A 27,509-nucleotide genomic window follows, 5' to 3' on the forward strand; every position below is an offset into this window, starting at 1 on the left:
TTAGGGAAGAGGTGTTGGAGCCGTTTGCTACTTGTTGAGGCCTCATAATAAACCCCTTCTTGGAAGACAGAACAGACAGGAAGTAACAGGGCTGAGCAACCATCTGTCAGATTCCATCACAGAGAGTGATGCTGCTTGTCTATTGGTTCCATCAGAGGCTTATTGTACAACTTCTCCTCTGCTAGCCAGGGCTCTCGGGCAAACCGACAAGACAGAGAAATTAAAGAGGGTCAGAAGATGTTTAGATGCTCTCTGTGTTTGCACAATGGATTATCAGCCTCTCATCATATTCACCTCACACTCTGCATATGCTCATTTTCTCTAATCCATCTCAACTTGTATCTACCACAGATAGCTTTTAAATATCCACCTTAAATACGTACCAGGTATAAAAAAAGAGAGTGATGAAAAAATGAAAGAATCCCTGGTTCAATGTGAAAGGTCTGTGTTGAGCCCAGAGCCTAGCGGACCCAAGCAGGGAGTAGTGACGCTGCGGGACACAGGGAAAGATCAAAGCCCACGCAGCACAGAGGGAAATCATCAGTGAGATCAGCCCGCTGGATTAGGAGGGGAGTCAAGGTCCATATTTGTGTTAATTTTGATGCAGATGGAGAGAAGAGGAGGATGAAGTGGAGGGAGGAGACCGACGTGGAGAGAGGAGGACGACGAGGTGGAGGGAGGAGGAGGACGAGGTGGAGGGAGGAGGAGGACGAGGTGGAGGGAGGAGGAGGACGAGGTGGAGGGAGGAGGACGAGGTGGAGGGGAGGAGGACGAGGTGGAGGGAGGAGGAGGATGAGGTGGAGGGAGGAGGAGGACGAGGTGGAGGGAGGAGGAGGACGAGGTGGAGGGAGGAGGAGGACGAGGTGGAGGGAGGAGGAGGACGAGGTGGAGGGAGGAGGTGGACGAGGTGGACGGAGGAGGGAGACGTGGAGGGAGGAGGGCGATGTGAGGGGAGGAGGACGACAACGTGGAGGGAGGAGGGCGACGTGGAGGGATGAGGGCGATGTGAAGGGAGGAGGGCGATGTGGAGGGAGGAGGGCGATGTGGAGGGAGGGAGGCGATGTGGAGGGAAGAGGGTGACGTGGAGGGAGGAGGACGACAATGTGGAGGGAGGAGGGTGACGTGGGGGGAGGGGGGCGATGTGATGGGAGGAGGACGACGACGTGGAGGGAGGAGGAGGACGTGGAGGGAGGAAGAGGACCAGGTGGAGGGAGGAGGAGGAAGAGGTGGAGGGAGGAAGACGTAGTGAAGGGAGGAGGACGAGGTGGAAGGAAGAGGATGACGTGGTTGGAGGAGGAAGACGAGGTGGATGTGGCCAGCTGAGATTTGTGGCTCACAGGCCTGACAAACTGACTGGTTGAGCGAGAGAGAGAAAGAAAGAGGTAGAGAGAGAGAGAGTTGAATTGAATTGAGAGAGGGCAGTGTGCACATATCCTGTCTTCTCTTGAGAGCCAGGTCTGCCTACGGCAGCTTTTCTCATAGCCTTGCATTTGAGAAAGGCCGCCGTAGGCAGACCTGGCTCTCAAGAGAAGACAGGCTATGCGCACACTGCCCACAAAATGAGGTGGAAACTCAGAGAGAGAGAGGTAAAGATGAGAGAGAGATACTGTAGAGAGGGTGAAAAGAGAGAGAGATGGTTGAGCACTATCAATCAAAGAGTATGATATTAATCTAGGCAGCAGAAGGCCAACCCCAGAGAGAGGTAGAAAGTAAAATACATTCAAATGCACTTACTACTGTAAGTCGCTCTGGGTAAGAGTGTCTGCTGAATGACATGAAGTGTAAAAAAATATATATATAAATGTTTCACCCCTGTTTCTACACAAATACACACATCTTCCCCCCTAAAAATCTTTTAAATATACTCTGAAGTGAGCAGGAGCATTTTGCTGGTGAGCCGCACATGCGTGTGCGCGCGGGTGTGTGTGTGTGTGTGTGTGTGTGTGTGTGTGTGTGTGTGTGTGTGTGTGTGTGTGTGTGTGTGTGTGTGTGTGTGTGTGTGTGTGTTTCTGTGTGTAGACTGGTGATTTAGGACATGGAATGAGATCTAACAGGAAAGCTAAATTCCTCTCCTCTCACAGTCCCTCTCTTCCTCTCACCATCCCTCTCTTTCTCTCCTCTTGCCGAACCTCTCTTCCTCTCACAGTCCCTCTCTTCCTCTCCTCTCACCATCCCTCTCTTCCTCTCCTCTCACAGTCCCTCTCTTCCTCTCACAGTCCCTCTCTTCCTCTCACAGTCCCTCTCTTCCTCTCCTCTCACAGTCCCTCTCTTCCTCTCACCATCCCCCTCTTTCTCTCCTCTTGCCGAACCTCTCTTCCTCTCACAGTCCCTCTTCCTCTCACCATCCCTCTCTTCCTTTCCTCTCACAGTCCCTCTCTTCCTCTCACAGTCCCTCTCTTCCTCTCCACTCACAGTCCCTCTCTGCCTCTCACAGTCCCTCTCTTCCTCTCCACTCACAGTCCCTCTCTGCCTCTCACAGTCTCTCTCTTCCTCTCCTCTCACAGTCTCTTCCTCTCCTCTCACAGTCCCTCTCTTCCTCTCACAGTCCCTCTCTCCTCTCACAGTCCCTCTCTTCCTCTCCTCTCACAGTTCCTTTAATTTATCTTCCTCCCCGAAGAGGGGTTGCGTTACAGCAACACCTTGCACAGCCTCTAGGTTAAGTGTATATTTGTACATATAAAATTGTTTCCTACACCAAGCTGACATATGGAAATAGTGTTTGTGGATAAGGAGATGACGGGATGATAAATGAGGTGACAGAACCAATTGGGTATGTGATTACGCATCATCCCCAGGCCTTACCCACAATCCTCCTTGATGAGTCACCTCAGACACAGACAGGATATGCATTGCCCACTAATTGTCAGCACTAAATAGAGGACATCTATGATATAACAAGATACACCAATACACCGCCAATACAACACACTAGGGCACACACACACACACACACACACACACACACACACACACACACACACACACACACACACACACACACACACACACACACACACACACACACACACTCCAACTTAGCCCATTTTTGGTAAACATAACCCATCATCCATAAATGAAACCACAGCCATGATTATAGTATAACCATGTAAGTGTATCCCCAGATGGACTATTGATTGCTATATGGAGTAATGGGTAACTGATAACACATTCTGTAGGCTAGTTGTCTTCAGAATACAACGACTAATAAAAACTGCTGATGCTAAAAAGCTGAAACGCAGACTACAGCACAAGGTGAAGAGGTAGAGAGAGAGAGAAACTGAGGAGAAAGAGAAAGAGACAGAGAAACTGAGGAGAGAGAGAGAGAGAGACAGAGAAACTGAGGAGAGAGAGACAGAGAAACTGAGGAGAGAGGAGAGAGAGTGCAGAGAGAGAGAGAAATGGGGAGAGAACTGAGGAGAAGAGATGTGGAATGACTTATTCAGCAGAGGAAGTGGACAGGGAGAAACATGAAATTAGCACAAATTGATTATCTGTCCACCATGGGCAGCCCTAGGAGCAACTCAAGCAGAAGAGGAGAGGAGAAAAAAAAACGGATTGACTTCTTCATCGCTGGCTGGACTGCTTCCTCTGGAGAGCTGGAATAGCTGGGCTGCTTCCTCTGGAGAGGTTGAAGAGTTGGGCTGCTTCCTCTGGAGAGGTGGAATAGCTGGGCTGCTTCCTCTAGAGAGGTGGAATAGTTGGGCTGCTTCTTCTGGAGAGGTGGAAGAGTTGGGATGCTTCCTCTGGAGAGGGGGAATAGCTGGGCTGCTTCCTCTAGAGAGGTGGAATAGTTGGGCTGCTTTCTCTGGAGAGGTGGAAGAGTTGGGCTGCTTCCTCTGGAGAGGTGGAATAGTTGGGCTGCTTCCTCTTGAGAGGTGGAAGAGTTGGGCTGCTTCCTCTGGAGAGGTGGACTAGCTGGGCTACTTCCTCTGGAGAGGTGGAAGAGTTGGGCTGCTTCCTCTGGAGAGGTGGAATAGTTGGGTTGCTTCTTCTGGAGAGGTGGACTAGCTGGGCTACTTCCTCTGGCTGCTTTCTCTGGAGATGTGGAATAGCTGGGCTGCTTCCTCTGGAGAGGTGGAATAGTTGGGCTGCTTCCTCTGGAGAGGTGGAATAGTTGGGCTGCTTTCTCTGGAGAGGTGGAATAGCTGGGCTGCTTCCTCTGGAGAGGTGGAATAGCTCGGCTGCTTCCTCTAGAGAGGTGGAATAGTTGGGCTGCTTCTTCTGGAGAGGTGGAAGAGTTGGGATGCTTCCTCTGGAGAGGGGGAATAGCTGGGCTGCTTCCTCTAGAGAGGTGGAATAGTTGGGCTGCTTTCTCTGGAGAGGTGGAAGAGTTGGGCTGCTTCCTCTGGAGAGGTGGAATAGTTGGGCTGCTTCCTCTGGAGAGGTGGACTAGCTGGGCTACTTCCTCTGGAGAGGTGGAAGAGTTGGGCTGCTTCCTCTGGAGAGGTGGAATAGTTGGGCTGCTTCTTCTGGAGAGGTGGACTAGCTGGGCTACTTCCTCTGGCTGCTTTCTCTGGAGATGTGGAATAGCTGGGCTGCTTCCTCTGGAGAGGTGGAATAGTTGGGCTGCTTCCTCTGGAGAGGTGGAATAGTTGGGCTGCTTTCTCTGGAGAGGTGGAATAGCTGGGCTGCTTCCTCTGGAGAGGTGGAATAGTTGGGCTGCTTCCTCTGGAGAGGTGGAATAGCTGGGCTGCTTCCTCTGGAGAGGTGGAATAGTTGGGCTGCTTCCTCTGGAGAGGTGGAATAGTTGGGCTGCTTCCTCTGGAGAGGTGGAATAGCTGGGCTGCTTCCTCTGGAGAGGTGGAATAGCTGGGCTGCTTCCTCTGGAGAGGTGGAATAGTTGGGCTGCTTCCTCTGGAGAGGTGGAATAGCTGGGCTGCTTCCTCTGGAGAGGTGGAATAGTTGGGCTGCTTCCTCTGGAGAGGTGGAATAGCTGGGCTGCTTCCTCTGGAGAGGTGGAATAGTTGGGCTGATTCCTCTGGAGAGGTGGACTAGCTGGGCTACTTCCTCTGGCTGCTTTCTCTGGAGAGGTGGAATAGCTGGGCTGCTTCCTCTGGAGAGGTGGAATAGTTGGGCTGCTTCCTCTGGAGAGGTGGAATAGCTGGGCTACTTCCTCTGGCTGCTTTCTCTGGAGATGTGGAAGAGTTGGGCTGCTTCCTCTGGAGAGGTGGAATAGTTGGGCTGCTTCTTCTGGAGAGGTGGAATAGCTGGGCTGCTTCCTCTTGGGAGATAGAATAGAGCTAACTGAACTGCTCATCCACGGGTCCAACAGCTGTATTCAAACTACAGGCCTATTACTATAATAGTGGTATGGAAATAAAGATCTGAATATCTCGTACAACGCTGTGTACTACTCCCTTCACAGAACAGCGCAAACTGGCTCTAACCCGAATCGACAGAGGAGTGGGAGGCCCCGGTGCACAACTGAGCAAGAGAACAAGAACATTAGAGTGTCTAGTTTGATAAACAGACGCCTCACAAGTCCTCAATTGGCAGCTTCATTTTAAATAGTAACCGCAAAACACCAGACTCAACGTCAACAGTGAAGAGAACACTCCGGAATGCTGGCCTTCTAGGTAGAGATGCAAAGAAAAAGCCATATCACAGACTGGCCAATAAAAAGAAAAGATTAAGATGGGCAAAAGAACACAGACACTGGACAGAGGAACTCTGCCTAGAAGGCCAGCATCCCGGAGTTGCCTCTTCACTGTTGACGTTGAGGCTGGTGTTTTGCGGGTACTATTTAATGAAGCTGCCAGATGAGGACTTGTGAGGCGTCTGTTTCTCAAACTAGACACTCTAATGTACTCGTCCTCTTGCTCAGTTGTGCACTGGGGCCTCCCACTCCTCTTTCTATTCTGGTTAGATCCAGTTTGCGCTGTTCTGTGAAGGGAATAGCACACATCGTTGTACGAGATCTTTAGTTTTTTGGCAATTTCTCGAATGGAAAAGCCTTCATCTCTCAGAACAAGAATAGACTGACGAGTTTCAGAAGAAAGGTATTTGTTTCTGGACATTTTGAGCCTGTAATCGAACCCACAAATGCTGATGCTCCAGATACTCAACTAGTCTAAAGAAGGCCAGTTTTATTGCTTCTTTAATCAGAACAACAGTTTTCAGCTGTGCTAACATAATTACTAACCAATCATCTCCCACACCTTTCCCTCACCATACGCAAGCACACCACAAGCATAGAGCCACGCCTTGCAGTCGCGTGATTCGCTAAAATTTAATCATGACAAATGGTTTACTCAGTAGGTCCCTCCCATAGATTTTTATGGTCACTAAGGACAACTTTGAATCCTTGATGTGCCAAGCTTATTTGCGCTGTACGTAATAGCCTTGGGACAAGGTACTGCAAGCCCTGAAATAACATATACAGTTTATAAGTCAAGGAGGTCTGTCCCTTCGTCCCTTAGAGGCAAACGGCTCAGCAATGTGCTGTTTCAGAGATAGAGGAGTTCAGTGTGCAATAGACAGGACAGGGTTAGGAAGACATTTGGCTTACTCACACTCAGTCAGTCAGTCAGTCAGTCAGTCAGTCAGTCAGTCAGTCAGTCAGTCAGTCAGTCAGTCAGTCAGTCAGACACTCAGTCAGTCACTCGATCATGCGCATACACACAGCCTCTTTAATGCATTCAATGATACTGGGACAGACAGAAAAAGTTATAATACATTTCTCCCATTGAACTGACTAGCTGTCTACCACAGCATAATGGTTATGAATCTACTACTGTAGGTCTTTACCTTCCTTCCCACACTGCCTTGCAGCAGATGTCTGGGTAGGAAATTGAATTGCAACTCCCAAGGGCTGGAAGACAAATTGGTGAAACAAACTTGTATTTATTTTTTCATCTGACTTTTTTAGATGTTGGTTAGAGAAAAGTTGCAAAATAGCAGGTTAAAGTTGTGTTCGTTGGGCGCTTCCAAATTCTCAATTTCACTGACAGCGGGGAAACTCAATTGTGGAATCAGATGCTGCCATCCATTTCTCCAAAAAACTGTTGGTTAAGGGAGCTTTCTGTGTCTATCCTGTCCTGTAAGCACTAGCCACGTACACACTCAGAAGTAATATCTAGAAACTAAAAGGGTTCTTCGGCTGTCCCCATAGGAGAACCCTTTTAAAGAACACTTGTTGGTTCCAGGTAGAACCCTTTTGGTTCCAAGTAGAACCGTTTCTACTGAGGGTTCTACATTGAGCCCAAAATGGTTCAACCTGGAACCAAAATGGTTCAACCTGGAATTGTTCCTTCTGATGGTGGTGTGTTCATGTATAATTCAGGGGAGGGATCGAGGGCCATTAGAGTGTTAGATGAGAGAGAGAGAGAGAGAGGGAGATATAGGGAGAGAGATGTTATGCTCTCTGTCTTCCTTTGCTCTCCCTCCCTCCCTCTCTCTCTCTCTTTCTCTCTGGCATGATAGCCTTGACTTCGAACTGGAGGTTGGATGGTATATTTTTCATCCCTCAATGACAGAATTGAAAACCAGGCATGAATAACGAATGCTGTTTCCACAAAACAACTTTTAGTATGCATTGACTAGGCCTCTACTGTTCTATGCATTGACTAGGCCTCTACTGTTAGTATGCATTGACTAGGTGTCTACTGTTACTATGCATTGACTAGGCCTCTACTGTTACTATGCATTGACTAGGTGTCTACTGTTACTATGCATTGACTAGGCCTCTACTGTTAGTATGCATTGACTAGGTGTCTACTGTTCTATGCATTGACTAGGTGTCTACTGTTGTATGCATTGACTAGGCCTCTACTGTTACTATGCATTGACTAGGTGTCTACTGTTACTATGCATTGACTAGGCCTCTACTGTTAGTATGCATTGACTAGGTGTCTACTGTTACTATGCATTGACTAGGCCTCTACTGTTACTATGCATTGACTAGGTGTCTACTGTTCTATGCATTGACTAGGCCTCTACTGTTACTATGCATTGACTAGGTGTCTACTGTTACTATGCATTGACTAGGCCTCTACTGTTAGTATGCATTGACTAGGTGTCTACTGTTCTATGCATTGACTAGGTGTCTACTGTTAGTATGCATTGACTAGGCCTCTACTGTTAGTATGCATTGACTAGGCCTCTACTGTTAGTATGCATTGACTAGGTGTCTACTGTTCTATGCATTGACTAGGCCTCTACTGTTAGTATGCATTGACTAGGCCTCTACTGTTAGTATGCATTGACTAGGTGTCTACTGTTCTATGCATTGACTAGGTGTCTACTGTTAGTATGCATTGACTAGGTGTCTACTGTTAGTATGCATTGACTAGGTGTCTACTGTTCTATGCATTGACTAGGTGTCTACTGTTAGTATGCATTGACTAGGTGTCTACTGTTCTATGCATTGACTAGGTGTCTACTGTTAGTATGCATTGACTAGGTGTCTAGTTTGACAAACTTTGTCTTCTTTGTCCTCTCGGTCTCATCCTCTCTTTCTCTTTCTTGCCCTGACCAACTTTGGGCAGCTTGTAATATTGCTAAGGCTCTAATCCTTTGTCCCTCAGTGTGCTGGAGAAGACTGGGATCTTTCAAGTCTCTCCTGTCTTATCCTAGCGGCTGGAGAAGTCCATCCCAGTGAATGATGCTGGATGGATCCCACCTCCCTGGCCCTGCCCAATTGCTCCCAATATGTCCTGTGGAATTGTATTCTGGGGGGTTAAGGAGCTTATTTGTCTTGGAAAGGGCTAAGCAGTGATTCGCCATGGGAGCGGGAGGGCAGTGTAAAACCTTTCTGTGCAGAGTATCTCATTAAAACTGAACTCTGTGTTTGTTACCTCTTGGAACACAGAGGGGGGAAATTTCCTCACAGCCCCACATCACTCACTGCTTCCCCAAATCATCCAGCCGCCTGGTAAACCACTACTCCAGTCTGATAACTCACAATCACCAGTCCCACAAGGATGTATCCTTCTCGTCAACATTTGGAACGATAGGAGAGAACGTTTCTTATAATATCATCCTTCATTTTATAGAATGCAGCAGAACATATCTTTGTTCCCCAACTATTGTGCATTGTTAATTTCCCTTTGATTATTTTGTTCAATACCGTCGCTGGTCATCCCGCAAAAAAAAGAGGCAGAAATTATATTTCTGTGTAAGGCATTCAATGTCACACTCCCTTACAGCACACGGCTAGGCTATATGTCCCACTAATCCACTCCAGAGGGAGTAACAGTGAATCCTGCTGTCTGTTCCTGAATCCACCATGAACTGCTTTTGGATAAACTGGTTTAAATACTTTACATTTCTCGGTAATAGACCAATGACAATCACTATAGGAGCCATCATTCACATACTTTAAAGGTATAAACGACGAGGGACCCACTCCAATATCCAAAAACCCCAGCCTTGAGGCTTCAGTTCCTCTGCTCTGCATAATGCTCTGTGATCCATCATGCATGAAGAGTAAAACAAGAACAATTAAGCATTCATTTCCCCTTCCCCTTTAACCATATATAGGGAAGTTAAATTAGAAATCACAGTGGAAAACAGTTACACTTAAGTCAACGCCCCGGCAACTCTTTGACTCGTTTAACTGCATCAAAACGCAGGGAAACATTGTCTATCTCTGTAATTGCTAGCTAACAGGGTAATATCATGTTGTGTTTATGTTGTATCTCTGTAACTACTAGCTAACAGGGTAATATCATGTTGTGTTTATGTTGTTGTATGTCTGTAACTACTAGCTAACAGGGTAATATCATGTTGTGTTTATGTTGTTGTATCTCTGTAACTACTAGCTAACAGGGTAATATCATGTTGTGTTTATGTTGTTGTATCTCTGTAACTACTAGCTAACAGGGTAATATCATGTTGTGTTTATGTTGTTGTATGTCTGTAACTACTAGCTAACAGGGTAATATCATGTTGTGTTTATGTTGTTGTATCTCTGTAACTACTAGCTAACAGGGTAATATCATGTTGTGTTTATGTTGTATCTCTGTAACTACTAGCTAACAGGGTAATATCATGTTGTGTTTATGTTGTTGTATCTCTGTAACTACTAGCTAACAGGGTAATATCATGTTGTGTTTATGTTGTTGTATGTCTGTAACTACTAGCAAACAGGGTAATATCAGGTTGTGTTTATGTTGTTGTATCTCTGTAACTACTAGCTAACAGGGTAATATCATGTTGTGTTTATGTTGTTGTATGTCTGTAACTACTAGCTAACAGGGTAATATCATGTTGTGTTTATGTTGTTGTATCTCTGTAACTACTAGCTAACAGGGTAATATCATGTTGTGTTTATGTTGTTGTATCTCTGTAACTACTAGCTAACAGGGTAATATCATGTTGTGTTTATGTTGTTGTATGTCTGTAACTACTAGCTAACAGGGTAATATCAGGTTGTGTTTATGTTGTTGTATCTCTGTAACTACTAGCTAACAGGGTAATATCATGTTGTGTTTATGTTGTTGTATGTCTGTAACTACTAGCTAACAGGGTAATATCATGTTGTGTTTATGTTGTTGTATTTCTGTAACTACTAGCTAACAGGGTAATATCATGTTGTGTTTATGTTGTATCTCTGTAACTACTAGCTAACAGGGTAATATCATGTTGTGTTTATGTTGTTGTATGTCTGTAACTACTAGCTAACAGGGTAATATCATGTTGTGTTTATGTTGTATCTCTGTAACTACTAGCTAACAGGGTAATATCATGTTGTGTTTATGTTGTATCTCTAACTACTAGCTAACAGGGTAATATCATGTTGTGTTTATGTTGTTGTATGTCTGTAACTACTAGCTAACAGGGTAATATCAGGTTGTGTTTATGTTGTTGTATCTCTGTAACTACTAGCTAACAGGGTAATATCATGTTGTGTTTATGTTGTTGTATGTCTGTAACTACTAGCTAACAGGGTAATATCATGTTGTGTTTATGTTGTTGTATGTCTGTAACTACTAGCTAACAGGGTAATATCATGTTGTGTTTATGTTGTTGTATCTCTGTAACTACTAGCTAACAGGGTAATGCTTCGCTCCACAGGTAATATTACACTTCGCTACATTACAACGGCTTGATTTGTTCGATCTGAGCAATTCTTCTTAGCTAGCTACATAGCCGTCTTTGTATCAAAGATAATTGTGTAGTTTAGAGTAACTGAGTAATTATCGAGGCTAGCTATCTTCGTCCTCCTAACGTAGTCAACACTGCTAGCTAGCTAGTCATCACTGTTAGCTAGCCAACTTCTACCAACTAGCAGCACCGCAGAAACTATTGCATTACAACGCAACGACTTGATTAGTGTGGTGTTAGTGTTAGTTAGCCAGCTACATAGTTGTCTTTGCTGTCTCTGTATCTAAGATAATTGTGTAGTTTGAGTTTGAGTATTATCGAGTATTATCGAGGTGTGCTACCCAGCCGCGACGCGGCGCCAGACTTACTCAACACACCTAGTCATCATTAACCCACTGCCAGCTAGCCAACCGTTACCGACTAGCAGCGCTGTAGTTACTAATACTTTACAACGGAACGATTTGACTAGTGCAGTGTTACCTAGCTAGCTACCTAGTTGTCTTTGTCATAGCTTGATAATTGTTAATTGATAATTGTTAGCTAGCCAGCCATCGAGGTTAGCTAGCCAGCTATTTCCGTCCCCCGCGACGCCATTTTTCCTAACCTAGCCAACTATTACCGACGAGCAGCATTGTCGAAACTAAATACACTACAAGGAACGTCTTGATTAGTGTTATGTTAGCTAGCTAGCTACAAAGTTGCTTTGTATCATGACAAGGTGTAGTACTGAAACTACCGAGGTTACCTAGCCAGCTACACGTTCAAAGTCAACAACGCAGCCACTGCTAGCTAGCCTACTCCACCAGCCAGCAGTACTGTATCATTTTAGTCAATAAAATTTTTGCAACGTAAGCTTAACTTCCTGAACATTCGAGACGTGTAGTCCACTTGTCACTCCAATCTCATTTGCATTAGCGTAGCCTCTTCTGTAGCTTGTCTACTATGTGTCTGCCTATCCCTGTTCTCTCTCCTCTGCACAGGCCATACAAACGCTCCACACCGCGTGGCCGCTGCCACTCTAACCTGGTGGTCCCAGCGCGCACGACCCACGTGGAGTTCCAGGTCTCCGGCAGCCTCTGGAACTGCCGGTCTGCTGCCAACAAGGCTGAGTTCATCTCAGCCTATGCTACCCTCCAGTCCCTAGACTTCCTGGCGCTGACGGAAACATGGATCACCACAGATAACACTGCTACTCCTACTGCTCTCTCCTCGTCTGACTACGTGTTCTCGCATACCCCTAGAGCATCGAGCCAGCGGGGTGGTGGCACTGGAATCCTCATCTCTCCCAAGTGGACATTCACTCTTTCTCCCCTGACCCATCTGTCTATCTCCTCATTTGAACTCCATGCTGTCACAGTTACCAGCCCTTTCAAGCTTAACATCCTTATCATTTATCGCCCTCCAGGTTCCCTTGGAGAGTTCATCAATGAGCTTGACGCCTTGATAAGTTCCTTTCCTGAGGATGGCTCACCTCTCACAGTTCTGGGTGACTTTAACCTCCCCACGTCTACCTTCGACTCATTCCTCTCTGCCTCCTTCTTTCCACTCCTCTCCTCTTTCGACCTCACCCTCTCACCTTCCCCCCCTACTCACAAGGCAGGCAATACGCTTGACCTCATCTTTACTAGATGCTGTTCTTCCACTAATCTCATTGCAACTCCCCTCCAAGTCTCCGACCACTACCTTGTATCCTTTTCCCTCTCGCTCTCATCCAACACTTCTCACTCTCCCCCTACTCGGATGGTATTGCGCCGTCCCAACCTTCGCTCTCTCTCTCCGCTACTCTCTCCTCTTCCATCCTATCATATCTTCCCTATGCTCAAACCTTCTCCAACCTATCTCCTGATTCTGCCTCCTCAACCCTCCTCTCCTCCCTCTCTGCATCCTTCGATTTCCTCTGTCCCCTATCCTCCAGGCCGGCTCGGTCCTCCCCTCCTGCTCCGTGGCTCGACGACTCACTGCGAGCTCACAGAACAGGGCTCCGGGCAGCCGAGCGGAAATGGAGGAAAACTCGCCTCCCCTGCGGACCTGGCATCCTTTCACTCCCTCCTTTCTACATTTTCCTCTTCTGTCTCTGCTGCTAAAGCCACTTTCTACCACTCTAAACTCCAAGCATCTGCCTCTAACCCTAGGAAGCTCTTTGCTACCTTCTCCTCCCTCCTGAATCCTCCTCCCCCTCCCCCCCTCCTCCCTCTCTGCGGATGACTTCGTCAACCATTTTGAAAAGAAGGTTGACGACATCCGATCCTCGTTTGCTAAGTCAAACGACACTGCTGGTCCTGCTCACACTGCCCTACCCTGTGCTTTGACCTCTTTCTCCCCTCTCTCTCCAGATGAAATCTCGCGTCTTGTGACGGCCGGCCGCCCAACAACCTGCCCACTTGACCCTATCCCCTCCTCTCTTCTCCAGACCATTTCCGGAGACCTTCTCCCCTACCTCACCTCGCTCATCAACGCATCCTTGACCGCTGGCTACGTCCCTTCCGTCTTCAAGAGAGCGAGAGTTGCACCCCTTCTGAAAAAACCTACACTCGATCCCTCCGATGTCAACAACTACAGACCAGTATCACTTCTTTCCTTTCTCTCCAAAACTCTCGAACACGCCGTCCTTGGCCAGCTCTCTTGCTATCTCTCTCAGAATGACCTTCTTGATCCTAATCAGTCAGGTTTCAAGACTGGGCATTCAACTGAGACTGCTCTTCTCTGTGTCACGGAGGCTCTCCGCACTGCTAAAGCTAACTCTCTCTCCTCTGCTCTCATCCTTCTAGACCTATCTGCTGCCTTTGATACCGTGAACCATCAGATCCTCCTCTCCACCCTCTCCGTGCTGGGCATCTCCGGCACCGCGCACGCTTGGATTGCGTCCTACCTGACAGGTCGCTGCTACCAGGTGGCGTGGCGAAAATCTGTCTCCGCACCACGTGCTCTCACCACTGGTGTCCCCCAGGGCTCTGTTCTTGGCCCGCTCCTATTCTCGCTATACACCAAGTCACTTGGCTCTGTCATATCGTCACATGGTCTCTCATATCATTGCTATGCAGATGACACACAATTAATCTTCTCCTTTCCCCCTTCTGACAACCAGGTGGCGAATCGCATCTCTGCATGTCTGGCAGACATATCAGTGTGGATGACGGATCACCACCTCAAGCTGAACCTCGGCAAGACGGAGATGCTCTTCCTCCCGGGGAAGGACTGCCCGTTCCATGATCTCGCCATCACGGTTGACAACTCCCTTGTGTCCTCCTCCCAGAGTGCTAAGAGCCTTGGCGTAACCCTGGACAACACCCTGTCGTTCTCCACCAACATCAAGGCGGTGACCCGATCCTGTAGGTTCATGCTCTACAACATTCGCAGAGTACGACCCTGCCTCACACAGGAAGCGGCGCAGGTCCTAATCCAGGCACTTGTCATCTCCCGTCTGGATTATTGCAACTCGCTGTTGGCTGGGCTCCCTGCCTGTGCCATTAAACCCCTACAACTCATCCAGAACGCCGCAGCCCGTCTGGTGTTCAACCTTCCCAAGTTCTCTCACGTCACCCCGCTCCTCCGCTCTCTCCACTGGCTTCCAGTCGAAGCTCGCATCCGCTACAAGACCATGGTGCTTGCCTACGGAGCTGTGAGGGGAACGGCACCTCCGTACCTTCAGGCTCTGATCAGGCCCTACACCCAAACAAGGGCACTCCGTTCATCCACCTCTGGCCTGCTCGCCTCCCTACCTCTGAGGAAGCACAGTTCCCGCTCAGCCCAGTCAAAACTGTTCGCTGCTCTGGCACCCCAATGGTGGAACAAGCTCCCTCACGACGCCAGGACAGCGGAGTCAATCACCACCTTCCGGAGACACCTGAAACCCCACCTCTTCAAGGAATACCTGGGATAGGATAAAGTAATCCTTCTAACCCCCCCCTTAAAAGATTTAGATGCACTATTGTAAAGTGGTTGTTCCACTGGATATTATAGGTGAATGCACCAATTTGTAAGTCGCTCTGGATAAGAGCGTCTGCTAAATGTCTAAAATGTAAAAAAAAAATGTAAAAAAATGTAATATCATGTTGTGTTTATGTTGTTGTATTTCTGTAACTACTAGCTAACAGGGTAATATCATGTTGTGTTTATGTTGTATCTCTGTAACTACTAGCTAACAGGGTAATATCATGTTGTGTTTATGTTGTTGTATCTCTGTAACTACTAGCTAACAGGGTAATATCATGTTGTGTTTATGTTGTATCTCTGTAACTACTAGCTAACAGGGTAATATCATGTTGTGTTTATGTTGTTGTATGTCTGTAACTACTAGCTAACAGGGTAATATCATGTTGTGTTTATGTTGTTGTATGTCTGTAACTACTAGCTAACAGGGTAATATCATGTTGTGTTTATGTTGTTGTATGTCTGTAACTACTAGCTAACAGGGTAATATCATGTTGTGTTTATGTTGTTGTATGTCTGTAACTACTAGCTAACAGGGTAATATCATGTTGTGTTTATGTTGTTGTATCTCTGTAACTACTAGCTAACAGGGTAATATCATGTTGTGTTTATGTTGTATCTCTGTAACTACTAGCTAACAGGGTAATATCATGTTGTGTTTATGTTGTATCTCTGTAACTACTAGCTAACAGGGTAATATCATGTTGTGTTTATGTTGTATCTCTGTAACTACTAGCTAACAGGGTAATATCATGTTGTGTTTATGTTGTATTTCTGTAACTACTAGCTAACAGGGTCATATCATGTTGTGTTTATGTTGTATCTCTGTAACTACTAGCTAACAGGGTAATATCATGTTGTGTTTATGTTGTTGTATCTCTGTAACTACTAGCTAACAGGGTAATATCATGTTGTGTTTATGTTGTATCTCTGTAACTACTAGCTAACAGGGTAATATCATGTTGTGTTTATGTTGTATCTCTGTAACTACTAGCTAACAGGGTAATATCATGTTGTGTTTATGTTGTATCTCTGTAACTACTAGCTAACAGGGTAATATCATGTTGTGTTTATGTTGTTGTATCTCTGTAACTACTAGCTAACAGGGTAATATCATGTTGTGTTTATGTTGTTGTATGTCTGTAACTACTAGCTAACAGGGTAATATCATGTTGTCTTTATGTTGTTGTATCTCTGTAACTACTAGCTAACAGGGTAATATCATGTTGTGTTTATGTTGTTGTATCTCTGTAACTACTAGCTAACAGGGTAATATCATGTTGTGTTTATGTTGTATCTCTGTAACTACTAGCTAACAGGGTAATATCATGTTGTGTTTATGTTGTTGTATGTCTCTCCGGAGACATTAAACACTAATTAGAACAAATGTGGTGACCCGATGTGTTCCGATGCTTCTACCTCTGATCTACCTTCCATCAGCTAATAAACAGCTGAGCCAGTTTCTGCTCACCAAATTAAAATAGTGTTTTAGCTAGAAAGCTGAGAGAGGATCTTTGCTAATTAAGGAAGCTGACGGCTGTAGAACACTTAAAGATCATTAAAGGTAGACTAGTACTAACTGGAGGATGGGGGATTCATCCCAAATGGCACATTATTCATCCTATGGGCCCTCATCAAAAGTAGTGCAATACAAAGGGAATAGGGTACCATTGGGGATGCAGCCAACATGTACGGCGCATCTCTTTAGTATTTCAGTTAGTAGATGCAGGGTGCTGTAAATGTGTTCAGTACTGAGGCAGGTAGTAGAAACAGGGTGCTGTAAATGTGTTTAGTACTGGGGCAGGTAGAAGAAACAGGGTGATGTAAATGTGTTCAGTACTGGGGCAGGTAGAAGAAACAGGGTGCTGTAAATGTGTTTAGTACTGGGGCAGGTAGAAGAAACAGGGTGCTGTAAATGTGTTCAGTACTGGGGCAGATAGTAGAAGCAGGGTGGTGTAAATGTGTTCAGTACTAGGGCAGGTAGTAGAAACAGGGTGAGGTAAATGTGTTCAGTACTGGGGCAGGTAGAAGAAACAGGGTGCTGTAAATGTGTTTAGTACTGGGGCAGGTAGAAGAAACAGGGTGATGTAAATGTGTTCAGTACTGGTGCAGTTAGTAGAAGCAGGGTTCTGTAAATGTGTTCAGTACTGGGGCAGTGAGTAGAAATTGTATTTCCTGAAAAGCTGTTCCACTATCAAAAGTTGTCAAAGGAATTGGTTAGGAAAGGAACCCTTTAGGCTGGCATATTCTTGGCTCAAAGCAGAAATAACTAAATGTGATTCTCCCTAAAGCAGCTGTAGATATTCTAAAGAGGTGAATTGTAGTGATGCTGATTGATTGCAAGGCCATGTTTTGCCGTGAGTACAATTATTTTTCAGTTTGGTGATTCATATTACAAATCCAATTAATTTCTATCAGCCTAGCGTGTCAGCGCCTACAGTAGCTGACATAAACGATCAGAATTTACATTACATGTCCAATATCTTTTGGGCATGTATAACAGTGGTGAGACATTAACTATGTGTTATGTACGTGACTATGTATATTTCATTTCAGTCAAACTGAATCCTGAACTATCCTGCTCTATCAATTATTCTGTCCAGAATCACACTGTATTAATTTTGGTGATACTGACTAAATAATAAAACAAACTGTAGCCACATACCAAAGACACACACAATAACAATAATAAATGATAAAGCACACATAAACTCAGTCAACCTCTGACTGAAAACTAATTCAAATCTGTGGGAGAAAAGAGCTCCATATGTTGGAACCTCATTGTGAAAAAGATCTAGCCAAGGTAACTTGCAACGCATAGTCAGAGCAATTGTCTGCTTTGTACCGTGTATACTTAGAATAGCAAAGTATTCATCTATTTTGTTGAAAAAGATGAAAAATGTTGTTCTTCATCAAAGCACATTTTGAGAGCTTACCTACTTGGTCTCTGACGGAAACGTGGACGCCATAACAATATGCAGGGGGAACATTGTGGATACCATAACAATATGCAAAGGGAACATTGTGGACACCATAACAATACGCAGAGGGAAGATCATGGACCCCATAACAACGTGCAGAGGGAACATCATGGAGACCATAACAAAGTGCAGAGGGAACATCGTGGACACCATAACAACGTGCAGAGGGAACATCGTGGACACCATAACAACGTGCAGAGGGAACATCGTGGACACCATAACAACGTGCAGAGGGAACATCGTGGACACCATGACAACGTGCAGAGGGAACATCGTGGACGCCATAACAAAGTGCAGAGGGAACATCGTGGACCCCATAACAACGTGCAGAGGGAACATCGTGGACACCATAACAACGTGCAGAGGGAACATCGTGGACACCATAACAACGTGCAGAGGGAACATCATGGACACCATAACAACGTGCAGAGGGAACATCGTATGTGCAGGAGTTCGCTTTTCTAAAATGAACATGAAAAAAAACAGTCATGTAATATACACAAGCGCACATAGTCCGAGCCTTACCTGCCCTGCACCTTGATATCAGAGATGGCGTAGAAGTATCTGGACAGGTTGTTCTCATCCACCATGGTGGCCCCGGTGGCCGGTCGGAGGAGCCGGACCCTCAGGTCTGTAATGGTGAAGAAGTCCCTCAGGTTCTTGGTAGTGTCTAGCTGACCGTAGAGGGATGCCATGTTGTGGAGGTGTGGCCCGGCGAACAGTGCGAAACGGTCCTTGATCTCGAAGCGGACGGTTTTAGCGTTCTTCCACACGTAGCCCCTGGAGTATTCCTCAGTACAGATGATGTCTAGAAGGGTGTGCTGGGTCAAGTCCTGGACAGTCTTGTGCTCCATGGTGAAGGCATCTAGACAGTCTGTGGCGTAGAACTGGTAAGGTTGCCAGGTCTTACCGTAGTCCAGCGACTTCTCCAAAACCATCTGTTCCGGGCGTCCGGACTCGAAGGTAACCACGATGTCATCGGTCAACTCAATGGTTTTTTTCCAGGACAGTGTGATGTTGACCAGGAGGGCCTTGGGGTATTTCTTCCAGGAACTGGACTGCCAGAAGGTTGTGGGGTTCCGACCCTCGAAATCGAACATGAGCTCCGGAGGGTGGGCCAGGTCCTCGTTTTGGGCGTCACATTCGTTGTTACACATGTAAGGATTCTCCTACAAGACAGCAAATAATAGAGAAAGAGAAAGGCAGAAATTTAGGAATCTTAACGGTAAACAATAACACAGGTACCAAAAGCTCCTTTTTATGAGCCTTGAGTCCTTTATGTATAAAAAAATATACATGTAAGGATATACTCCCTGCAGCATACAGCACAGATGCCTAGTACGACTATGACACGGATAATTGTATAATAGTAATTGATGTGCTTGTGGGGTCCAGGGTTCTAGCTGTGGTGCTGGGTGAGTGGCTAGTCCATTATAAAACACCTAGAGACAGATTCATTTTTTATGGGGATGTTTCAGAGAAGTCCCCCCTCCATCTCCGACTTACACCCCACCTCTTCAGAGAAGTCTCCTTCCACCTCCGACTTCCACCCAACCTCTTCAGAGAAGTCCACCTCTGACTTATACACTACCTCTTCAGAGAAGTCCACCTCCAATTTACACCCAATCTCTTCAGAGAAGTCCACCTCCACCTACGACTTACACCCTACCTCTTCAGAGAAGTCCACCTCCAATTTACACCCTATCTCTTCAGAGAAGTCCACCTCTGACTTACACCCTACCTCTTCAGAGAAGTCCACCTCCACCTCTGACTTACACCCAACCTCTTCAGAGAAGTCCACCTCCACCTACGACTTACACCCTACCTCTTCAGAGAAGTCCACCTCCAATTTACACCCAATCTCTTCAGAGAAGTCCACCTCCACCTACGACTTACACACTACCTCTTCAGAGAAGTCCACCTCCAATTTACACCCTATCTCTTCAGAGAAGTCCACCTCTGACTTACACCCTACCTCTTCAGAGAAGTCCACCTCCACCTCTGACTTACACCCAACCTCTTCAGGGAAGTCCACCTCCAATTTACAGCCTATCTCTTCAGAGAAGTCCACCTCCACCTCCGACTTACACACTATCTCTTCAGAGAAGTCCACCTCCGACTTACACCCTATCTCTTCAGAGAAATCCACCTCCAACTTACAACATACCTCTTCAGAGAAGTCCCCCTCCACCTACGACTTACACCCTACCTCTTCAGATAAGTCCCCCTCCACCTACGACTTATGTCTTCTTATAGCCACACTGCAAGAACCAACGTCAGACAGGGTCTAGCATTTGTATCTTATATCATATTCACTGTATCATTTCTTAAATACTTATCTCTACATCTTTGCTCTATTGCGCACGCCATTATAAACAACAGTAAAGTCCTGAGGGGTGGATAGAGAATAGTCAGGAATACCTTGTGCCTAATGTGCTCGTTAGTAGCAAGTATAAAGTGAAGGTCAGTCTAACAAGGGGAGAATAAACCACTATCTTTCCACAGACATTTTTTTTGCACAAAGGGAAAGGGGGATACCTAGTCAGTTGTACAACTGAATGCATTCAACTGAAATGTGTCTTCCGCATTTAACCCAATCCGGGTGCGGGGGGCTGCCAAAATCAAAATACACGTCTTCAGCGCCTGGGGAACAGTGGTTAACTGTCTTGATCAGGGGCAGAACGACAGATTTTTACCTTGTCAGCTCGGGGATTCAATCCAGCAACCTTTCAGTTACTGGCCCAACCATCTAACCTCTAGGCTACCTGCCTGGCTCCATCTGAATTTCATGTCTGGATAACTCAATGACATGTATCTTTTGTCAATTCTGACATTGAGGGATGAAAAATATACCATAAACCTCAAGTTCAAAGAGAGAGGGAGAGCATAACATAAAAGATAGCAGTAGTAGTAGTCGGAGCAGTAGTAACAGCGGTAGTCGCAGCAGTAGCTATAGCAATAGTAGCAGCGGTAGCTATAGCAGTAGTCGAAGCAGTAGCTATAGCAGTAGTCGCAGCGGTAGCTATAGCAGTAGTAACAGCAGTAGCGATAGAAGAAGTCACAGCAGTAGCTATAGCAGTAGTAACAGCAGTAGCTCTAGCAGTAGTCGCAGCAGTAGCTATAGCAGTAGTAGCAGCAGTAGCTATAGCAGTATTCGCAGCGGTAGCTCTAGCAGTAGTCGCAGCAGTAGCTATAGCAGTAGTCGCAGCAGTAGCTATAGCAGTAGTAGCAGCAGTAGCTTTAGCAGTAGTAGCAGCAGTAGCTCTAGCAGTAGTCGCAGCAGTAGCTATAGCAGTAGTCGCAGCAGTAGCTATAGCAGTAGTAGCAGCAGTAGCTATAGCAGAAGTCGCAGCAGTAGCTATAGCAGTAGTAGCAGCAGTAGCTATAGCAATAGTCGCAGCAGTAGCTATAGCAGTAGTCACAGCAGTAGCTATAGCAGTAGTCGCAGCAGTAGCTATAGCAGTAGTAGCAGCAGTAGCTACAGCAGTGGTAGCTGTAGCTGCAGCAGTAGCTATAGCAGTAGTCGCAGCAATAGCTATAGCAGTAGTCGCAGCAGTAGCTATTGCAGAAGCAGCAGCATTAGCTATAGCAGTGGTATCCTTAGCTGCAGCAGTAGCTATAGCAGTAGTAGCAGCAGTAGCTATAGCAGTGGTAGCTGCAGCAGTAGCTATAGCAGTAGTCACAGCAGTAGCTTTAGCAGTAGTAGCAGCAGTAGCTATTGCAGTAGTCACAGCAGTAGCTATAGCAGTAGTCACAGCAGTAGCTATAGCAGTAGTAGCAGCAGTAGCTATAGCAGTAGTAGCAGCAGTAGCTATAGCAGTAGTAGCAGCAGTAGCTATAGCAGTGGTAGCCGTAGCTGCAGCAGTAGCTGCAGCAGTAGCTATAGCAGTAGTCGCAGCAGTAGCTATAGCAGTAGTTGCAGCAGTAGCTATAGCAGTAGTAGCAGCAGTAGCTATATCAGTAGTCACAGCAGTAGCTATAGCAGTAGTCGCAGCAGTAGCTATAGCAGTAGTAGCAGCAGTAGCTATAGCAGTAGTCGCAGCAGTAGCTATAGCAGTAGTCGCAGCAGTAGCTATAGCAGTAGTTGCAGCGGTAGCCGTAGCTATAGCAGAAGCTGCAGCAGGAGCTATAGCAGTAGTAGCAGCAGTAGCTATAGCAGTGGTAGCTGCAGCAGTAGCTATAGCAGTAGTCGCAGCAGTAGCTATAGCAGTAGTAGCAGCAGTAGCTATAGCAGTGGTAGCCGTAGCTGCAGCAGTAGCTGCAGCAGTAGCTATAGCAGTAGTCGCAGCAGTAGCTATAGCAGTAGTTGCAGCAGTAGCTATAGCAGTAGTAGCAGCAGTAGCTATATCAGTAGTCGCAGCAGTAGCTATAGCAGTAGTCGCAGCAGTAGCTATAGCAGTAGTAGCAGCAGTAGCTATAGCAGTAGTCGCAGCAGTAGCTATAGCAGTAGTCGCAGCAGTAGCTATAGCAGTAGTTGCAGCGGTAGCCGTAGCTATAGCAGAAGCTGCAGCAGGAGCTATAGCAGTAGTAGCAGCAGTAGCTATAGCAGTGGTAGCTGCAGCAGTAGCTATAGCAGTAGTCGCAGCAGTAGCTATAGCAGTAGTTGCAGCAGTAGCTATAGCAGTAGTAGTAGCAGTAGCTATATCAGTAGTCACAGCAGTAGCTATAGCAGTAGCATCGCAGTAGTAGATATAGCAGTAGTAGCAGCAGTAGCTATAGCAGTAGTGGCAATAGCGGTAGTCGCAGCGGTAGCTATAGCAGTGGCTGGCGGTAGCCGTAGCTATAGCAGTAGTAGCAGCCGTAGCTATAGCAGTAGTAGCAGCAGTAGCTATAGCAGTGGTAGCCGTAGCTATAGCAGTAGCTATAGCAGTAGTAGCAGCCGTAGCTATAGCAGTAGTAGCAGCAGTAGCTATAGCAGTAGTAGCAGCGGTAGCCGTAGCTATCGCAGTAGCTATAGCAGTTGTAGCAGCGGTAGCCGTAGCTATCGCAGTAGCTATAGCAGTGGTAGCCGTAGCTATAGCAGTAGTAGCAGCGGTAGCCGTAGCTATCGCAGTAGCTATAGCAGTAGCTTTAGCAGTGGTAGCCGTAGCTGCAGCCGTAGCTATAGCAGTAGTCGCAGCAGTAGCTATAGCAGTAGCAGCAGCGGTAGCCGTAGCTATCGCTCACACACTCTCTCACACTCACACAGAGGCAGGTGAGCAGGCAGCTGCTGTGAAGGTTTTAGACCTATGTACTGCCTCAGATTCATCAACACGAAACCATACGCCTCAAAACATTTGAAAGGTTTACCACAAGTCATTACACCACAATGTTCTCCATCCCTGGGGCTATGGTACTTCAGAAAGGACCTTTCAACAGAGACGCTCCTACAATCTATGAGGACAAGATAATCCGCCACATGATTAGGTAGGAGATGTCAGTGTCTGTGGTTCCGTGGCTAGGGCGACAGGAATACAAAGGAGCACTCTCTCTGTGTGATGTAGGACAGAAAAATAAAGCAGAAGGCCAGAGGTAAAGAAAGAGAGGGACAGAGAGAAAGGGAGAGAGAGGAAAAGAAGGGAAGAGAGAGAGGAAGAGAAAGGAAGTGAGGGAGAGACAGAGAGAGAGAGAGAGAGAGGGAGAGAGAGAGAGAGAGAGAGAGAGAGAGAGAGAGAAAAGGAAAAGGAAAAGGAGAGAAAGAGTGTTCCTCTTAACAAGCCATTTTTTCTTGTCCTTCAAGGAGATGATGAAACGGGCATTTAGCCTTTTAACTGGCCCAGAGTCACATTAACATCCTGTCAAGGCAATCTCTGAGCGCTGGAAAATTGGAACCTGGGGAGTGAGCAGTGAGCAGTGAGAGGAAAGGCTGGCAGCGGAAATGTTTCACTTGGGGTTTCAATGGGTAACACAGTAAGGAGGTTAGGGGTGCCATCACCTGCCATATGCTGCGCTGTGTCCACAGACAGGAATGGAAGAGGGCTCATTATTGGATTAGAGAAGGACTGTAAAGGAATTGTGGAATACCATCCCCTGGATGGTACACTCAGGTTTCTACGGTTGAGGTGAATTCAAGAGTGCCGTTAATTAGCTACTCAATCAATAAATCAAATTGTATTTGTCACATGTTTAGCAAACAACAGGTGTAAACTAACAGTGTAAACTAACAGTGTAAACTAAGTAAATGCTTACTGACGGGCCCTTCCTAACAATGCAGAGAGAAATACAATTATGGAAAAATAGTAAGATAAGGAATAAATCCAAAATGAATAACGATAACCTGGCTATATACACAGGGTACCAGTACTGAGTCAATGATAACTAGGCTATATACACAGGGTACCACTACTGAGTCAATGATAACTAGGCTATATACACAGGGTACCAGTACTGAGTCAATGATAACTAGGCTATATTCACAGGGTACCAGTACTGAGTGAATGATAACTACAATATATATACAGGGTACCACTACTGAGTCAATGATAACCTGACTACATACACAGGGTACCAGTACTGAGTTTATATGCAGGGGTATGAGGTAATAACTTGGCTATATACACAGGGTACCAGTACTGAGTTTATGTGCAGGGGTACGAGGTAATAACTTGGCTATATACACGGGGTACCAGTACCAAGTCGATATGCAGGGTTACATGGTAATAACTTGCCTATATACACAATATCCCACAATGACAAAGTGACAACAGGTTTTTGAAATGATTGCCAAATTGTTAAAAATAAAAACAGAAATACCTTATTCACATAGGTTTTCAGACCCTTTCCTATGAGACTTGAAATTGAGCTCAGGTGCATCCTGTTTTCATTCATCATCCTTGAAATGTTTCTACAACTTGGAGGCCACCTGTGGTAAATTCAATTGATTGGACATGATTTGTAAAGCACACACCTGTCTATATAAGGTCCCACAGTTGACAGTGCATGTCAGAGCAAAAACCAAGCCATGAGGACAAAGGAATTGTCCGTAGAGCTCCGAGACAGGATTGTGTCGAGGCATAGATCTGGGGAAGGTAACCAAAACATTTCTGCAGCATTGAAGGTCCCCAAGAACACAGTGGTCTCCATCATTCTTAAATGGAAGAAATGTGGAACCACCAAGACTCTTCCTAGAGCTGGCCGCCTGCCAAACAATCGGGGGGAGAAGGGCCTTGGTCAGGGAGGTGACCGAGAACCCGATGGTCACTCTGACAGAGCTCTAGAGTTCCTCTGTGGAGATAGGAGAAGCTTCCAGAAGGACAACCATCTCTCCAGCACTCCACCAATCAGGCCTTTATGGTAAAGTTGCCAGACGGAAGCCCCTCCTCAGTAAAAGGCACATGACAACCCACTTGGACTTTGCCAAAAGGAACCTAAAGACTCTCAGACCATGAGAAACAAGATCCTTTGATCTGATGAAACCAAGATTGAACTCTTCGGACTGAATGCCAAGCGTCAAGTCTGGAGGAAACCTGGCACCATCCCTACGGTGAAGCATGTTGGTGGCAGCATCATGCTGTGGGGATTTTTTTCGCCGGCAGGGACAGGGAGACTAGTCAGGATCGAGGGAAAGATGAACGAAGCAAAGTACAGACATATCCTTGATGAAAACCTGCTCCAGAGCGCTCAGGACCTCAGACTGGGATGAAGGTTCACCTACCAACAGGACAACGACCCTAAGCATACAGCCAAGCGAAACCAGGAGTGGCTTTGGGACAAGTCTCTGAATGTCCTTGATTGGCCCAGCCAGAACCCGGACCTGATGGAACATCTGTGGAGAGACCTGAAAGTAGCTGTGCAGCAACCCTCCCCATACAACCTGACAGAGCATGAGAGGATCTGCAGAGAAGAATGGAAGAATCTCCTCAAATACAGGGGTGCCAAGCTTGCAGCATCATACCCAAGAAGACACGAGGCTGTAATCGCTGCCAAAGATGCTTCAACAAAGTTCTGAGTAAAGGTTCTGAATACTTATGTAAATGTGATATTTCAGTTTATTATTTGGTATAAATTAGCAAATATTTCAAAAAATCTTTCCGAAGGCACTATATATATATATATATACACTCCGAACTGACATTGCTCGTCCTAATATTTCTATATTTCTTAATTTGGGGCTGCGGGTAGCCGAGTGGTTAGAGCAATGGACTAGCAACCGAAACGGTTGCAAGATCAAATCCCCGAGCTGACAAGGTAAAAATCTGTTGTTCTGCCCCTGAACAAGGCAGTTAATCCACTGTTCCTAGGCTGTCATTGAAAATAAGAATTTGTTCTTAACTGACTTGCCTAGTTAAATAAAGGTAAAATAAAATGTTTAAAAATTGCATTTCCTAACTTTTTAGATTTTTGTTTATTGTTGTGTATTGTTAGATATTACTGAAATGTTGGAGCGAGAAACACAATCATTTCGCTACACCCGCGATAACATCTTCTAAATATGTGTATACGACCAATACACTTTTATTTGATTTGATTAATACCCTTATCGATTTCTATCACTAGGAGCTGGAAATCTGCTGCATAGCACATGGCAATCTTGGCTAGTTGTGGAGATCTCTGAACACACAGGTTAAAACCTTTCATTACGGTCTCCTCCATACTCACATACTGTAACAAGAACATACTGCCTCATGAAGATCAATAATACCCTCTCTCTCCAGTCACTCTGTACAGGAGCACTCCTCCTCTTCAGATAGGAGATAAAGCGCTGAGCACCGCAGCCCAATGGAAATCAATGGGGAAACTTATTTTTTTATTTTATGGCACTGAGAGCTCCATTAGACAATGAATGGTTTGGAAAACATTCAAATAATTGACATTGTAGCTAGCTAGCAAATTTTGCTGCTACAGAGCTCCACCCGATCCAGTCGTAATTACAGAAGATGTAGCTATTAATCCAATCTGATCTGCTAGCATTAGCTGACGAGGGATGGAACAGCAGCCATAGATTACAGTGATGACTGGAGCAGCTATCTGCTGGATGGAGGTAGTGGAGCGGAGAGGTCCCGCTAAATTGGTGCTAATGGTATCAGCGACCCTCCCCGAAACACACTCGGTTAATCTGTAAGTGTTTGTGTGTGTGTGTGTGTGTGTGTGTGTGTGTGTGTGTGTGTGTGTGTGTGTGTGTGTGTGTGTGTGTGTGTGTAGGTCTTCACAGGGCAGCTCTAATTGTTGCTGTGTCCACAACGTTCTGCCTAATGTCCAGACTGAGACAAAAAAAACACACCCTGGTAACAAATCACAGTAATTCCAGCCTTTCTTTTCATTCATTATCTCGTTCCAATCCAGACAAATTTTTGGTTGGGTCATCGTCAGGAAGTGGTTTTGGTCTGGTCGTCGTCAGGAAGTGGTTTTCTAATGGTTGGTCAACCAAGTCTTCCCTGGACACGCATAACAGACAGGAAATGTGCCTAACACACACTGGGGAGAGATGGAAGAGGACGATTCTAGAATTTGAAACACTTTATTTTTATGTTGTCCATAAAAAAATCAGGTTAAAACTGTTCGTGTCTACTGAAGCTAGCAACGCAAGCATTCGCTTCTGTATTTAAAAAAAAAATTGAACCTTTAGTTAACTAG

At 45.9% G+C, this 27,509-nt stretch overlaps 1 protein-coding gene across 3 annotated transcripts in view; it reads right to left on the minus strand.

The window, feature by feature from the left end:
* The window catches only part of LOC106590637 (netrin-G1), a 250,242-nt gene that overhangs the window by 115,161 nt on the left and 107,572 nt on the right, over window positions 1–27,509 (minus strand). For all 3 annotated transcript variants that reach the window (XM_045710904.1, XM_045710905.1, XM_045710903.1), the window contains exon 3: window positions 18,483–19,126. In XM_045710904.1, the coding sequence (XP_045566860.1) occupies window positions 18,483–19,126 (644 nt within the window). The remainder of the gene's footprint in view (window positions 1–18,482; window positions 19,127–27,509) is intronic.

The sequence above is a fragment of the Salmo salar genome, chromosome ssa29 (assembly GCF_905237065.1).
Source record: "Salmo salar chromosome ssa29, Ssal_v3.1, whole genome shotgun sequence".
Lineage (NCBI taxonomy): Eukaryota > Metazoa > Chordata > Actinopteri > Salmoniformes > Salmonidae > Salmo > Salmo salar.